General features: G+C 49.4%; 1 protein-coding gene across 4 annotated transcripts in view; it reads left to right on the top strand.

Moving 5' to 3' along the window:
• LOC144158118 (proteasome adapter and scaffold protein ECM29) overlaps positions 1 to 16,861 on the top strand; it is a 293,901-nt gene that overhangs the window by 173,985 nt on the left and 103,055 nt on the right. For all 4 annotated transcript variants that reach the window (XM_077688775.1, XM_077688773.1, XM_077688774.1 and 1 more), the window contains exons 20-25: positions 2,361 to 2,475; positions 3,995 to 4,109; positions 5,046 to 5,114; positions 7,602 to 7,719; positions 15,600 to 15,770; positions 15,829 to 15,908. In XM_077688775.1, coding sequence (XP_077544901.1) covers positions 2,361 to 2,475; positions 3,995 to 4,109; positions 5,046 to 5,114; positions 7,602 to 7,719; positions 15,600 to 15,770; positions 15,829 to 15,908 — 668 coding nt within the window. The remainder of the gene's footprint in view (positions 1 to 2,360; positions 2,476 to 3,994; positions 4,110 to 5,045; positions 5,115 to 7,601; positions 7,720 to 15,599; positions 15,771 to 15,828; positions 15,909 to 16,861) is intronic.

Genomic DNA, 16,861 nt, shown 5'->3' with positions numbered 1-16,861 from the left:
CGAATTCAAATAGCTGTCAGGTGTCACTGAGCTTCCTGTCGCTGAAGCGGGACCTTCATAAAAAAGTTCTACAGTAAAATCTCAATGATACGAATCTCGCGGGACCGCGAAAAATGTTCGAATTGTATCATCCGAAATTCGTATGAACCAGCACAGACCAAAAAATTGAGCACTAGAAAAAGTTGCTTATTTCTTTTCTTACTTTCACGTGGAGAAATCCGTAACGTTTTTCTGCTTTTGTTTTTAACCTCCATGTCACCGAGCGGTAATTTCTGGACTTTCGTCTCCTTACTCGCAGTGCCCAAGCTCACTACAGGAGCGTTTTTGCACGCGATTCGTGCGCGTCAACGTTGCCCGCGCAATATTTTCATGCCCGCGTCGGCAATTCCACGCTCGCGGTCGCCTGTGCCTCGGCCAGAAAATGACGCGCGTGGCAGTGGGGGGAGCTTGACGATTTGCGCCAATGGGAAGGCGTGCGCCTCAGGGCGGCAGTTTCGACGCGCTCAAGACAGCTGGATGGGTCCGCCGGAGATGTTTAGGCTTAGCACCCTGGCAGATATTTCATGGGCGCTTTCTCTAGCGACGCGGATGTTGTTTTGTATCACCGTTTTCGCCCACATTATTAGCTCATTTACTGCACAAGAAACTTTGTTGTGTGCTTTGAGCGGCATTTTAAATAGCGCCCCAGACCACTTTGCGACCGAAGCTGCCGCCTGGTTGCCGCGGCCGGCCGCGCCCCGCACAGCATGCGGGTGGTTCCGCGGCGGCGCCAGCGCGCCTGTGGAGTGCGCGGTGCAACAGCCCGGCCGTTCCTGGAGAAAGAGCGACAAAGATGGGAAAAAGTGGGAGAGAGAGCCCGTACGTCGCCGACTTAGCTTAGCTTGTCTTGGCTCCACGTGTAGTCAAGATGTAGTACTGATGTCAATGGCACTGCGGCTTTCCTAACGAACCCGAAACTTGAACGAATTTTTGATATTCGTTCACCCCAGATACTTCAAAATATCAGAAATTTAAAATTCGAGTCGAAGCGAATTCGAACACTGTAACATTCGTTCGAATATTCGCACAAGCCTAGTGATTACCCCGTGGCTAGACAGACAAATGACTACACAATACAACATTGGAAGAATGTTTATGATTCAGCTATTTTTGGTCATTTTACAACACACTCAAGTTCACTCCTCCTGTTCTTTGCAGGAATGGCTCACAGGTGGTGTCAATTGAACACAGTAATAATTTTCCAAAGCCTTTATTTGAAAAATTTGTTTCCAACATTGTATTCTGCACACACTTAGGCATCAAAAGCAAGAAAATTACAGTTGATGAAATCTAAGGTTCGACGAAATCTCGTCTGGTCGGGTTCATAGTTAAAAAAACTTCCGGTCACCGACAAAGGCTTATTAAAAGCGTAAAAAAGAGACGTTTCGGCTTCCCTACGGAAGCCTTGTTCACTTAGCAAAGAAGCACGAAGCTTTTTAAGTGTGCCGAATTAATCGCCCCAGGCATCTTGCACACGTCGGAGGGAGATTGCCTGCATTGTGGTTCTTATGCTCGCGCAATCGTCTTTCAAACGACGTCAGAAACAAGAAGATGGCTTCGAATGCGCTAGCGGAACATGTGGAAGCCACGACTCACAAAATAGACTGGGAAGCCGCATCAGTCTCGCCAAAGAGAAGAAATGGCTGTCACGCCAATATCTCGAGTCCCTGATTATACAAACGACAGAGGAAACCCTGAACCACAATGCCGGCAATCCCCCTCTGACGTATGCAAGATGCCTGTGGCAACTAATTCGGCACACTTAAAAAGCTTCGTGCTTCGGGCTTATTTGCTCAGTGAACAAGGCTTCCATACGGAAGCCGAAACGTCTCTTTTTTTACGCTTTTAATAAGCCTTTGGTCGGTGACCGCAAGTTTTTTAACTATGAAAATTACAGTTGTACTTGCTCTGGGTGCCGAGATGTGTAGGGGGAAATTGCTAGATTAGCATTGCAAGGAAAGTTCCGTTTCACCATCAAATTCTGCGTGAACTGAGCTGTAGAGTGGACTTTAAAATGCCATTTACAATAAAATATGCTGCCTAATGATGAGGAAATTTGCAGACTGATTGAAAATTGGCCATGGATGCTGCAAATGCCATTTTCCAGAAAACTAGTTTTGGGCCGTTTTTCATCCCCAAAGACCCATCTGCCCCCATGAGCAGGAGAGAAACGCTGCAAGGGGCTATGGCTGTGTGCATGATGTTTGCAGCACAATTGCATCGACAGATGTCCGTCTGGTTGGTACGTCCTCCTGGTGGGCAGATGACGTTCTGCGGCGGCGTGAAGCGAGTGAGGGAGTGAGCGGGGTGCCTCGTTGCAGGCGGCGTGCGTGTGGACCCTGAGCCTCCTGCAGCGCTGCAGCCCGCAGGAGCCCGTGCGGTGCAGGCTGCAGGCCTTCCAGGGGGCCCTGCTCAACCTGCTGGCCGACCGCAGCGGTGGGTGCAAGGGTCCCTTTTGAGCAGGCCCTGACTGGATCTGACGCAGCGCATCCACTGGGTAGAGGCCCCCCCCCCCAAAATTGCACCTCTCTCGCTCTCAAAAAAAAGAAAGAGCGAGTGTTGCCTAGAAAATCATATCAGAAAGAGAAGCTCTTCTATCAACTACCAATACCCTCCATTGATGCCAGAACGTATGCAATGATAAATTAATACGCTGTGCTTGGACCATAACCACGGAAACGAGGGTGCAAGGCCGTCCCCACTTCGTAGCACCTCTGATTTCTGATTTCTCTTGCCGTTACTAGCAGTATTTGAAAAGAAAGGGTCGACCTACAATCATGTCACGACTGAAAGGGGCACCTTCAAAACGGACACAACTCAGAACTGCGCCCCAGCCCTGACAGCCAATACGTGAGATCAACAGGGACCCAGTCTTTGGCAGAGGGGCAGTTTGCAAGGGCAAGAGTGATGGTGTAACTCAGTGCTGCTGCGAACTTCATTTCCTCTGGAGGAAGGAGTGCAGTGTTCAAGGCTCGGCACAAGCACCGGCATATGTGGTCGTCCAGTGCATAGAGACACACGCTAAGCGGAGCAAATAGCGCAGCATAGGAGCCATGCTGATCAGTCGTGGCCAGCAGAATCAGCAACTCCTCGTGACGAGGCAAATTTACCCAATTTGGGTCGCTGCATGACGCCTCTGCATTTTTAGTGGTCTTAGTCTGGTCAGTAAAACAGTCTGATGAAGGACAGCTGTGAAATTGAAATTTAGACCAGTTGGACTCTGCATGGCCTGCTGCAGATTGTGCACAATGGATGGGAGCTGGAAGCATTTCTTACCATTTTGATCAAGCGGAACGCAAATGATGCATGCGTGGGAATAAAAAATGCCCAACTTTGCTGAACCCGAGCTCTTTAGTGCGCCACCTAGCGTATTCTAAAGCGCTCATCTTCAATTTCACCGGAGTTTTGTTTTTCGGCAGCGTCCTTGTTCTTGAAGTTTGAGCAGGCCGGCTGCCTAGACACGCTCGTGCTTCTGCGATGTCAGCCTTTTTTTGCCATTTTGGACAGTGTTATCAGCTACCCTGCTGCTCATGCCACTCGTCACAAAAAAAAGAGGCTTGGCTTGGCTGCTCCAGTGACATGTTCTACGCCGACAATGTTGCCATGCACAGTAGTTTCCTTGCCAAAATAAGCAAAAGAAAAAGCATAAGGGGTGCCAGAACCGCGGAAGTCCCCTATTGACATTCAGTCGCAGCAATTTGCACCCAAAACATAGTGTGTTGTAGTAGGCAGTCTGCTCTAGCTGGGTCCCTTATGAGCGGAGTGGGCTCCACTTACAATGCATGGGGACTAAACAAACAAACAACAGAAATGGGCTGTTGTAACTGGAAGTGCATTGTTGCCGGATCCGCTGTGACGCACAGTAGCTGGTATATTGTGAAGCGGCGTGCCTGTGCACTGACCTCTGTGAGCGGCCAAGTGGTAGTGACAGGAGGTGCCCCCCCGCCTGTTACAGAGCTGACGCAGAGCCTGGCGTCCCGGGGCCTGAGCCTGCTGTACGAGCTGAGCGACCGAGCCAACCGGGACGCCCTGGTGGCCCAGCTGCTCGACACGCTCGCCTCGGGCCGCAAGTGGGTCTGCGGCCGGCCTGGCTGCCCCGTCACGAAAGCTCCTAGCACCTTCTACTACACCACATACACTGCACACCGCGCTTAAAACAAGAAATGGGTTGAAGTACAGGTGTTGATAGAGAAAATTTCCACATGACAATCACTCGTCATAAAATAAACATCCATGTCTCGTCGAGCCCATGCTATTGCAATACGCACCATAGACTGCACCTCAAGGCTGCTAAGTTTGAACAGCGGGTCCTGTTGTGGAAATGGTCAAAAGAATGTTGCTCGTGTTGGAAGCGATCCACTAGGTGGGGCTGGCTGCTTTCACTGCTGTACTGTTTACGCGTGCAGGCTGCTGCAAGCTGCGCAGGTTGGCCGTACGTACAGGATCAACATTGCTGGATCACTTTGAGGGGTTGACACCAATTTTTATCCTCAGGAAATGTGTTTCCTCTGCCAGCCTCAGCGCCGTGTTTAGAGTGTTTCCGTATATGCAATGCACAATATCTGATAGTTTGGCAGCGATATTTGTAAGATATGCGTCATATCATGCTGCATGTTGTCGGAGCTTACGTGCACGTGTTACTTGTTGCTTATGTTTGGCGTACACAAACAACGTGGTGAATTTACGGAGAGTTCACAGAGTCAAGAATAGGGCCCTATCTGAACAGCCGTGCGAATGAAGCCAAGCTCACCAGGCGACTGGGGACCCCAAAAGGGTCTTAGGTGAACTAATTCTCATAGCACATTAGGGTTTGCCTCGTTCAAGTGCTTCCACTCGCATTCACCTTGGCGACAGTGCAATCCTTATGGTGGCTAGGCTGCACTGCAAGGTGGAATTTGCACCCTGCCTGCCCCAGCCCCGTAGTAGCATTTCAGGATTTGCTGATGGTCGGTGTCTCTGCCCGAAGGACAGCTGGGGATGCCCACCAGTGCTGTTCCCCTCTGCAGGTCCACCGTGGCAGTGACGGAGGACACCCGTCTCTTCGACGAGGGCACGCTGGGAAGCGCACCCACCGGGTGAGAGTCCCTGGCTCCTTCGTGGGGACCTTTGGGAATGCACGTCTGTGAGCGAGCGGGGAGAGTCGCATCTTTTGCATCAGCCTGGCACGCTTATTTAGGGGGACCCTGAACACTCAATTCCTTCCCCGAAAGAAACCTCAGGGTGTCTACCAACCTGGAAAACAGGGAAAACCTGGAATTGTCAGGGAATCCTGCAAAAACGTGGCTCGGTCATGGAAACTGGGACGGTTAATTGCTTCTATCTCCCAACTGACTGCCAACTGCTGGCACAGCCCTACGCGCAAGCTAGATGATGCTGCAAATTCTCTGGATGGTCAAAGGACCTTTGGTCCGTAGTGCTAACAGAAGATGGAAGAATGAATTGAACAGGAAGTCAGGACATGGAGGTGCTAGCCAAGATTCGGAGCATGGTTAGGTGTATAATAAGGCGGAATCTCAAAGGAGAAGGAGGGAACACAAGCAAACCCACCATGGAGTCGGGTAGAGCCAGGATGCAGGAGCTAAAATAACCCTTCAGAACAAATTCGCGCTTTTAATTGATGAGAACAAAGACAATGTTGACACGCTAAATAACAATCTAACAACAGCATTCACGAACCCTGCAGTAGCTGTGGGAGAAGCAGCATGCAGGAAACAAACTGGAAAACCAACACCGAAAACAAAGGAACTTATTTACAAATGTAAGAACACGAAATTGTCAGTACAGTGGATCAAATTGAATTAGCAGGGCTGTCAAAATTAGCAGATGTAAAACAAACAACATTTGTGCGTACGACATGGCAGTGGTCGAGGAAGCACTGGAAATAGGAGGAAGCTTAAGAGCAACTAAGAGGAATCTAGCTATCAGCAAAGTCAGTGTACATTACAGACAACATTTACGAGATAATAAAAGTAGCGGAATGATTCTACACCAGGCTATATTCATGTGACGTTACACCAGGGGAAACAACTAAAAGTACAGGCTTCGCCCACAAAGTCTCACTAATAACCAAAGAGGAAATTGAAAAGGCTCTCAAGAGCACGAAAAGTGGAAAAGCTGCATGTGACAACGACATAACCATTTGCCTTTTAGAGGAGGGAGAAGATGTGGTTGTGGAAAAGCTTGCTAAACTAATCTCAGAATGCTTAATTAAGGACTCTAGATTGCGCATAGCCTGGAAAAACGCCAACGTAGTTCTGATTCACAAAAAGGGGGACACCAAAGACCTTGAAAATTGCAGACCAAGCAGCCTGTCAGTTGTGTACAAGCTGTTTACCAAAGTAACAGTTAAGTGCATAAGTGACAGCCTAGATTTCCAACAACCCAAGGATCAGGCCGGGTTTAGAAAAGGACACCCTACAATGAATCACATCATGTCATCAATCTAGTAATAGAAAAATCCACAGAGTATAATAAACCTGTTGACATGACATTTATATTCTATGAAAAAGCATTTGAGTCAATAGACACCCTAGCAGTATTGGAAGCATTAAAGAACCAAGAAATGGAGGAAACCAACGTAAGGCTCCTAGACGAAATATGTGAGGGATGTACAGGCAGGATAGTCCTTCGCAGTGAACAACTGTAGCGCAGCAGAAACACAAGAGACGAATAGTATACACACGGACGAGCGCACACTTCCAACTGATTCTTTATTCACAAGACGGCAAATATATATGCTTTGCCTTAGCAGACACAAAAAGGGCGTAGGAAACAAAAACAAAACAACAGCAACACAAAAAAATGCTGGCAAAGAAAGATCGAGTACACCCAACACGCGCCAAACATCTTCACTATCACAGTGGCCTGTCGCGTATAGCATCGCATTGCAGAAAATGTAATTCACGGTCAGATAACGCAACCGACGGTTTGCTAACACAGTCGTTTTTTTCCCGCGCCATCTGAGCTGCCTCACTGATTAAGCGCGCATGCTTGCCCTTGATTATCTCAACAACTGTGAAAGAAGAAGAGAACCGCTGCTCTTGTAAGAGAACTTGCATTGAAAATGCGAAAGCTAATGAAAAATGCAGAACTTGAGACTTTTGCTGCAGCAAGAAATCAAGTCTCTGAAAGAGTGAAAGGTGTTCCATTTGTTATTGCACATCAGATACTGTATTTTCTGCTAAAGTATCCTTATGAGCAACGGATTGTAATTCGTTGAAAAGGCTGCGCGGTCCCGATAACGGTGAGACCAATTTTGCCAAAAAACTTGGAGGAGGAAATAACTAAGGAAAAGCTAGGGAGCAGCGGCCACGCCCCAGCCACCTTCTCTGCGATGTGCCAGAGACTGGCGACCGGTGACGTAAGCCACCAGCAAGAAACCTGTCTGGGCAGTGGCAGCTCTGTTCTGTGGCACCCCTTGAGTGCAGACAACGCTGTGCTGATTTCAGTGCTGGCCTCCCTTCTGCCCATACTCCATTCTTTCACTTGTGGCTGTGAGAGAGACGAGTTCTCGCACATTGAATGAACGCTGTGCATTGTCTTCCTGGCCCCTTGGAATGCAGGGGCAGCCTGACGACCTACCGGGAGCTGTGCTCGCTGGCAACAGACCTGAACCAGCCAGACCTGATGTACAAGTTCATGCACCTCGCCAACCACCACGCCCTCTGGAACTCCAAGAAGGTCAGCACCTCTTGTGCCGCCACGCGGTTATCCGAAACTTTTCAGTAGCCAAGCAAATAGCATGATGTTCGATTCAAATTCAATAGCACCACAGTCGAACCCTGCTACAGCAAACTCTGTTTCAACGAAATAGTATTTCCAATTCTCCATCAGCTAGCCATAGAAGTCAATACAACAAAGTCCTTGCCACTGTGAACCATTTGTCTGGCTTGATTTGACGTCAGTGGGGCTGGGATTGAACATTTATTGTGCAATAAAATAAGCATAATGCTAGCCATCTGCAACTTTTTATACATTCGAGGCACTTAGTTTCACCGAAAACGTGTGCTACGTGCCCACTCCACCACCCAAACAAAAACAAACTCGTAGATGGACGCCATTGTTTGCTGGTGATAGCATTAGAAGGCGCCACCTGATGATTCGAGTGACTGGGAGTGACTGGTCTTCACACTGCACAAAGGTGATGGGTAAGCATTCAAGAGGGCTTTTCTATGTTCCATGAAGTGGGCGTTGCTGTGTCATTCTTCGATGGCATCACACCCACAATTGGTGACAAATAGTGGCGTCCACGCGTCCTGAGAAGTGGGATCCGGCCACAACTTCACTACATGCAGAATAACCCAGCTGCTGCATTCAGCGGGACCACCAGCTGCACATTACGAACTCCGCCGCTGTTCACTTTCGACGACCCAGCACGGTGGACCGCTTGGCTTCAACAATTCGAGGATCTCAGGGCTATCCTCCACCCCCGAAGAAGCCGCGAGGCTCTTTTGACTCTCATGGTAGACGCCGAGGCCTATCACTCGTACTCCGGCATGAAGAGTCTTTCGGGCTGCTTCGTACACACTGTCAACGAGGTGTACTTATACAACGGTGTGACTTATATACGGTTTTTTTTTGGAAAAACTGTCATTTTGAGGGGGTGCGACTTATACAAAGGTGCAACTTATAGACCGGAAAATACGGTACGTATTTGAGCCATAATATCAATTCAGAGCACTGACGACCGCTAAAATCGGCCAAGATTCGACGCGAAAATAGCATCTTTTCGATGACTCGCCACTCGGGTTCTACATGCGCCACGGCGTCCATCTTGGTCTCATTCGAAAGAGCGTCTTTTCGTTTTAAATTACCCGCCAGAACCGCTCCATTTCGTCCATTGGTTGCGAGTAAAACCGGGGTAGAAAAGAGACTGAACGCGCCGCCCAATTGGCTAGTGACTGCACGTGACCGCCGGGCGCAACCTCATTGGCTGGGCGCCATGGGTCGTCTGCTCGGCACTCTCATCACAGTGCGACGGCTCATGTATTCGTCTATGCGAGGACCGGCAAAAGCCCCGCATGGCGTAAAAATAAAGTAAATATGTCTATCGATAACTGAAAGGAAGAACTAGCAGTATTAAAAGCGCCTGGAGTATGGTTTTCTGCGTGTCTAATGACGACATATCGCGAGAATGGCGCCGAGACGGAGGTAGGCTTAGCACCCCCGCGGGCTGCCGAGACGATAGCGTTAGCGATATAGGGAGGCGAAGCTAAAGTTTGCCGGGCGAGGGCAGCGCTGATTCTATCGCGAAGCGGCGTCCTTTTCGTTTCGGGGGAGTGAGGGGCGTTCCGCCGCCCTTTGTACGTGCTGGCTTAAGTGGCTCGTGCAGCCGGCGGTCGCTTTGTTCGCATTCCGGAGTAAGGGGGACGGGTACTTCGAGCTGTCGGGGAAGGCAGAAATGGATCCGGGAGTGCGACAGCGTGAACAGCGAGCTGCACGTGCGGTTGTAAGACGGACCGCGCGGGCCGGCGGGCGTCTTTCTCGGATCGGGTGTGCGGGGCGAAAAGAACGGACGCTCCCGCAGTCGTTTCGCGATGTCTAAGGTGGTAAAACTGAAAGGAAAACCTACAGAAAACCCCTCATATCGTTGCATGGTCAGCTGCCATGACATTATCAAGAAAGCGAAAGAAATGAATCCATCCGTTAAATTCTACGAATTCCCGGCGAAAGTGCGCCAAAAGGAAAGACGGTAAGCATAGATCACTGTGGTTCGAAAGGCGAAATAAGTTGGCCCATTTTTGTTTGTATGAGTGCACTTTCAGTTTACATTGCCCAGATTTGAAAATGCGAACTAGTGTTCTAACGAGTCCTCCCTCTACTATTTTTTTTAAATGTGCTGCCAATGATTGTTTTCCGCTACAATAAATTAACTTGGGATTTGTTTAGCTGGTGCCGTTCGGTATCATTCATATATGGCACAATAGGTTCACATTTTGCATGGGTGAACAAGAAAATAGTTTCTAGCAATTTGACTGGCTGTGGTAGCTCCGTTCATCCTTGTTATTATAATTTCTGTTCTTGACGGGACTGCGTGTTGTTCCTTTTTTTGGGGGGGGGGGGGGGGGGGTTTCTCCCACATTTACAAATACTGGTAATTAAAAGAGTTATACACCAAATTTTGCGTAATTATAGTAATTAAAACTTATACACCACAAGCTGTTCTGTTTTTTCTGCGAACTGTCACTCTAACCCATAGTTGTTCTCCAGGCGGGTGACAAACATTGCGAACAAAAATTTCATCAGGGACAACTGAAATGGAAATGCGGCGCTGTGCAGCGCACCCTTTAATTAGCCTGTGCCTTTTTAATGCGTTTTTATAAGATGCAGCTGATTGTTTCAAGAGTAAGAAATAACCTATCAACCATAATCAATCACGTTTATCTTACATTTCTTGCAAGCCTCAGTGTTGCTGCAGTCCAGAAAATCCGGATGTCCGAAGCGCGAACACGCGAAGGAAGTAACAAACAAGAGAAAACTACGCTGTGACAAGCTGAACAGCTGTCGCCTTGCAGACGAAAAAACAGCAGCCGACGACCGCCGAACAACGCGCTTCCCCCTTTGAAATCATCGGGGCAATCTGCCGGACGAGCGGCGGGTCTGTAGCAGACGACATGACAAACGTCGACAAAAATGAACTCACTATATACTCTACGTTTAAACCGAACTTTCTGGACATGTGCTGACGCGTACGGTTTCATAACTCGAAAGAAAATTTTACCCAGCCCTCTTCCTAGCGTGAGAAATGCAGCACGCGCGCAGCGAAAAAAGCACGTGCCGAAGCGGCGGCAGCCCCCGTGTACTCCCGCAGAGGGGAGAGTGCAGCGCCACCCGGCGATTGTTCCGGAGCCTATGATTACGCGGGCAGGTGCACTAAGGTGCGTCTATCTTTTGATCAGCAACAAATAAAAAGAAAAGAAATGATAGGATGCCGCATGCCGCATGCCGACGTCGTGAGGGAAGTGCGTTCATTCTGTTATCAACGATGCCGCAATGGGTCAGCCCGCACTCCGGCGCGCGCTTCCTCGTCGGCAGGTTACCATATAGATGAGTGATTTGGAAATTATAAATGCTCGCACTGAGCACAATGTGCGTTGGTGACGTGATATACGAATAGATTAAACCGAAAACGTGATTATCCCACTTAGCCAAGCGCATGCACATTGCAGAACAGTAGGGTGCATTCTGTTACCAGCCCCTTCGTTGCAACTCATTTCACGCGATGTAAATCCTATTTGATTGCTACAAATGAAGCAGTGACATAACAAAATAAACGTTTACAACTGTGGTGCACGATCGGCACCTCAGCCTTGGCCGCCAAAGAGTGACGGTGCGCTGCCAACAGCGTAAAACTTGAAGCGACGTTCTATAGCTTTGCTTTTGTTCAGTTTTTCTGCCAAGTGCCATCTGTATACAGAGGATTTCATTCTTTTCCCATCAACTGATTTCAGCAAACTTGGTATGCTCGTGTTGAGCGAAAAGCGAGCTACATTCTAAATTGTTTCTTTTTTTCATGTGCTCAATAGATAAAACTGTCACTTGCGATTTTCTCAGCTTCCCTTTTTTTGCATATGTGCCTAGCCTTACAGAGGTTTTCAGCTTGTTCTTTTCTATAAACGTTACACCGTTGAATTCGGGATGAAATGAACTGCATGCTGATGCTATTTTAATTGGCTCAATATGCCTCAAATAAATGTTATGAGTAATAATTAGAGCTCATTAAGTTTTCAGAATACTGTACTTGGCCTAATTAGAATAATTCTATCCAATCAACTATCTTTACAGGAATATAAATAGCTTCAGCATGCATGGCAGGTCTTAAGCTACACATCCGTACCATTTATTTTTAAAAATTTTGAATAAGAAGTTTCAACGGCCCATAAGAAATCACTTAATTAGGCTCCAGTATTTTCTTTGTAACTCAAAAAACACTTATGTCACATGAAAACTTGAAATGAGGAAAACAAAACACATATGCACAGGAAAACAAAACACATATGCACAGTGATTGCACAGTGATCATAGACCAATTAATAAAAAAGTCCACGTCTCCCCTGAACGGACCAACTCTGTCGGAGTCCACAGCTTACACTCGACGAGGCACTCATTCAAGCACGTCAGTACGAAGACGCTGACAATAAGAAAAGGCAGCGCCAAGGGATGGGCCTTGCACCATACGTGCTGGACGTCGACGCAGTTTTGAATAAGCAACACAAGATGATGGCCACTGCCCCAGTGGGCGACGCCCGAAGCAACTTCTGTCGGTCTCTCCATCGTGTGACTTTTGCGGCAATGCCCCTCATCAGCAGTCCGAGTGCCACGCATGATGGGCGACCTGCAAGCACTGTTGCAAGAACCCTTGAAGAGTACTAGGCGCTTAGCCAAATCCAGCTCTGCGCCGTGGATTTGCCACAAACAGAACGCCGGCACATCATCGTTCACATCAGGGGCCGCACCCTTCAGTTCCAAGGGAGCCTGGGAGCGGACGTTTCCGTGGTACCTCCAAGCTTTGCGGGATGCCAGTAGACCTGGACAAACCCAAGGATGAACAACTGATGGGTCTGGGCCGCTGCCACCTCAGCCTGTTCGGAACATTTCCCTCTACCCTGTCGTGGCGAGGCCAGACGGTTCGCCAAGAATTGTACGTCGTAGCAGGTGTTGACTCTCCCCTGCTGGGTTACTCGGCTGTTGTGGACCTTGGAGTCGTCCAGTTTGTTGACACCATGGAGGATTCGGCCACTCCGAACAGGCCCCCCACGTTCGACAAGGCGAGTTCAACAAGACCTGCCTCGCTGTTTTGGGCCTAGGCGAGATGCCTGAAGACATCGACATCAGTCCTGGAGCGGTTCCCATCCCCCTTGAATGTGCAGTCAAGGAGGAATTAGACGCGATGGAAAGGAACAGAGTCATTCGGCGAGTCACTGTGCCAACACCGTGGTGTGCTGGTGTCGTGGCGGTACTCGAAGCAGATGGAGGATACAGAATTTGTGTCGACCGTACGAAGTTGAACCAAGTAGAGTTCGGGAGAGACACACAGTGGACCAGGCACTTTGGCACCTGGGCAATGCCACAGTCTTCTCAAAACTTTATGGAAAAATTTTCGTTTCATCAAGTAAGGCTATCTGAAAGCTGTCAGGGACTGACTGCCTTCATAAACCCTTTTGAACACTACTGCTACCACTGCCTGCCCTTTGGCATCACCTACTTTGACGCCAAATGTCTCAGATTCTGGAGTGTCTGGAAGGATGTTCAAACGTGGTAGATGACATTCTGGTATTATCGGCAGGGACCGCCACAAGCACGCCAGCAGACTGCGAGTAGTCCTTCGCAAGCTAGACGTTGCATTAGTCCTTCGCATTACGTTGAATGCCTCGAAATGCTCCTTCACGGTATCTTCCGTCAATTTTCTCAGTGTTGTGGTCTGTGCCAGTGGCATCTCGGCTGACCCCGACATGAACATGAACCCGCCAACAGATGCGCAAGGTGTCTATTCTTTCTTGCTGAACCTGTCTGCTGCCAGTGCGTTGATTAGGCTCCTTTTAAACATGAATGCGGTCTGGACCTGAGACCTCCGCGCAAGCAGCCTCCTTCAAGACATTGAAGAGAATGGTGGCATTTTATGCCTGTACGGCCAGCCACAATCTGGAGCTCCTCATTAAGTTGAACCCCTTTATAAGAGACACGTACCGGGGAGCAGTTTCTGTCTCTTATACGAGATGTCTCTTATAAGCAGGGTACCAAGTTTTCACTAACTGATCAACCCATAGTTCAATGTGGGCACCGTATGACTAAAGTAAGCTCAAAAGAACACTACAGCATGTTTCAAAAGATTCATTCTAATTTATGTTTGGCCCCCAGAATTTATGAAGCAGTTCTGAATCTTTGTTTCATGACTGTACTTGCACTGTTTTTTACAACCGATTTTACAAGCTTTCTCTTCTTTCACTGTTTGTGGAAGATGAATCGTAGATGTTGAGTTCACAAGCCTGATGAATAGCCAGGGCGCACAGCTTCTTCCGCTGTGTGCTCAGGCTATTCATTATGCTTGCAGGACTCAACATCTGCGATGCTTCTTGATTGGGAGCTACGCGAGTGCGAGAGCTCGCATGTGCAATCGCGCTCCATCCAGTGGATGGAAGTAAGCTTCAACCACTTCTGTAAGTTGCATTTCCATTGGCAGGGCTTCTCATCGTCATTTCATAGCTGACTGAACCACTTTGTGTTTGTTGAAGTTATAATAAATAGCGACTGCAGGTGTCTGTCGTCCACCTGTGTTTCCAGAATGGAAGCACCTGCAATTAGTGACTGGTGGCTCTGCATCTGAAGTTAAAATGCCTGTTACAAGCGAGATTATTGATTAAAGTTCCAGGATGACTTGTCCCTTATAACCAACTGCCTTCTACATCCGATGTCTGTTATAAAAGAGGTCAATTTAATGGGAAAGATAGGGCAGCCAACCATGTGGGTGAATAGTGTCTCTTATACCCATTTGTCTCTTACATCAGTGTCTCTCATAACGAGGTTCAACTGTATTGTGTTGGCAGATGCCAGTTCCGTTCACTGACCACTGCCGAGCAGTGGTACAGTCACATTGAGAAGGAAGCGCTTGGTGTCTCGTTCTTGTTGAGACCGCCCATGAGCCACTCATCAGGTTGCTTGGCTCCGCCGATGTTGACCTCATGCCCCCTCACATCCAGAGGTTTCGCATGAGGCTTGTGTGTTGTCAGTTTACCATCAAGCATGTTCCAGGATAGTACCTGCCCACGGAAGGCATCCTTTGTAGAGATCCTCATGTGGCTGGCGGTTTTTACGCGAGGCACAGGCCAGCCAAGCTGCAGCCAATCGGTATCCAGATGGATTCGCGTGAGCGAGTGCTGCTGGTGCTGCACTGTGGTGCATGCGTTGTGGGCAGCTGTCATTACAGTTTTCCTTCTACCGTTCTTCAAAGTCAAAAGCACAAGTTCTGTTTAGTCGGGGACCTGCATCATCCTATTTCCGTCGCGAGCGCGATAAAGGCAAGCCGTCCAAGGTCACGTGCCCAGCCAGAGCTGCCACAAGCAAGAGGGGCTCTACTGACAACCCAGCAGCTATCGACAAGTAGTCAGCTCTGTAGATGTGCCTTGTTGCCCAGCAGTATGTTTTGCGTCCGCATTGCTTCCCCCGCTAATGCGCTCTTTACGTGCAAGTACAAAACAGAGTTTGATAACCACTGGCACATTTGTTAGCTGAATAAACGTGGCGTAATTGCGCATCACTCGTTCTATAAAGATTGCGGTCACTGATGCGGATAACATACGGGGTTATTTTTCGTGCCCCTTTGTGGTGTGTTGGGGCAGATTTCAACGCAACAAATTTCTGCCCCAACGTAATTTTTCACTCATCCCATCAGTTTCGTTGTAGCGGAGTTTGACTGTATTGGAAAATTTCGTATAATTGTGGAAGCATTTCAAAGTTAGAAAATACAAATAACGATCTCCTGTCAGCCATGCCCAGATTGAATCAGCGGGCCTTTTCGTGTCTTTGCGAGGACTGTGGTTGGCACGGCGTTGTCCACTCTGCAGGGTGCCGCCTTTGGCTTTGGCAGCATAGCCGAAAAGGCGGGGGAGCAGCTGAAGGAGCACCTGGGGAGAATCGTGCCCAAGCTGTACCGGTACCGGTACGACCCCAACCCGGGTGTGCGGGCCTCCTTCGGCTCCATCTGGGCGGCGCTCGTCAAGGACCCCATTCGCACGGTACAGTGTGGCACAGTACCCTGCCCGGTCCTGGTTGTGACTCTGGGGATGCTCGCAGGTGGACCGGTACTTCAAGGAGATCCTGGAGGACCTGATGCAGCACCTGACGAGCAACGAGTGGCGGGTGCGCGAGTCCAGGTGAGACGGGTGTCGCGGAAAGCGACGGAGAAAGGAGCCAAGCAGCCGATAGCCCGATTCCTGGGGGAGAACACGAGCTGCCTCTTTATTATCATCAGCATTCTCCCGCCGCGGCCAAGCGGCAGTGGTCGAGCAGGAGGAAGCAGGTAGCAGGCGGTTGGTTAACAACCACAGTACGTGCGTCCATGTAGTTTGGTCGAGACGGGTGGTCCGGCGCAGCATACGACGTTCAGGGAAAGTTCGTGGAGCTGGAACACACGTGAGCATCTCGTCGCGCACCCCGAGTTCACCCACACAGTTGAGGATGTCCAGGTACAGAAGCTGGACACGACATCTATCAGTCTGCAGGGCATCTAGAAGGACCACATCTTCATCTTGTTCAACTTGCTGCGGCAAGCTTCCTTCACGGCTGTGTGCTCCTATTCGCCATCTTCATTGAACAAGTTGGTGTGGGTGATGGTGTAGTCGTGCTGCTCGGTATATAGCAATGCATCCTGATCCAAGCTGGCGTGACGGTTACGCCCGGTGCCTCGATCACCGTCCTGGTCGGGTCATAGGGGAATTCGCGCTGCCGGTGCAGCCGTCTTCGATGGACATGCTCCGCCCCCTGGCAGGAATGCATGTAGTCTGCGCCAAGCGCCATGGCTTGTCACAGTGGTCACAGGGGACCACTCGTTGTCAAGTTACATGGATCAGGATGGCGGAACGACGATCTCGGTAGCCGACGTCCATGATCTTTTCAGGGGGCCACCAAGCAGAGTCATAGAGGCTGCCTGGTTGCCGTTCATGATTTTGCTGCAACCACGTTCACTTGGTGGTTCCCGCGAACCGATTCAAAGTGCCGGTGCATTGATCGTAGGCGGAGAATCCTGGACATGCCTACGCCAGCAGAGAAGCCAGTGCCGGTCGCAGAACGTCCACCGGCGTGCAAGTGGGGATGGCTCCCTCGCGAC

This window comes from Haemaphysalis longicornis, unplaced genomic scaffold (assembly GCF_048455015.1).
Source record: "Haemaphysalis longicornis isolate Haplotype H1 unplaced genomic scaffold, Haemaphysalis longicornis Haplotype H1 scaffold_10, whole genome shotgun sequence".
Lineage (NCBI taxonomy): Eukaryota > Metazoa > Arthropoda > Arachnida > Ixodida > Ixodidae > Haemaphysalis > Haemaphysalis longicornis.
The sequence above is the reverse complement of the archived record's forward strand: the minus strand, read 5'-3'. Positions and strand labels throughout refer to the sequence as shown.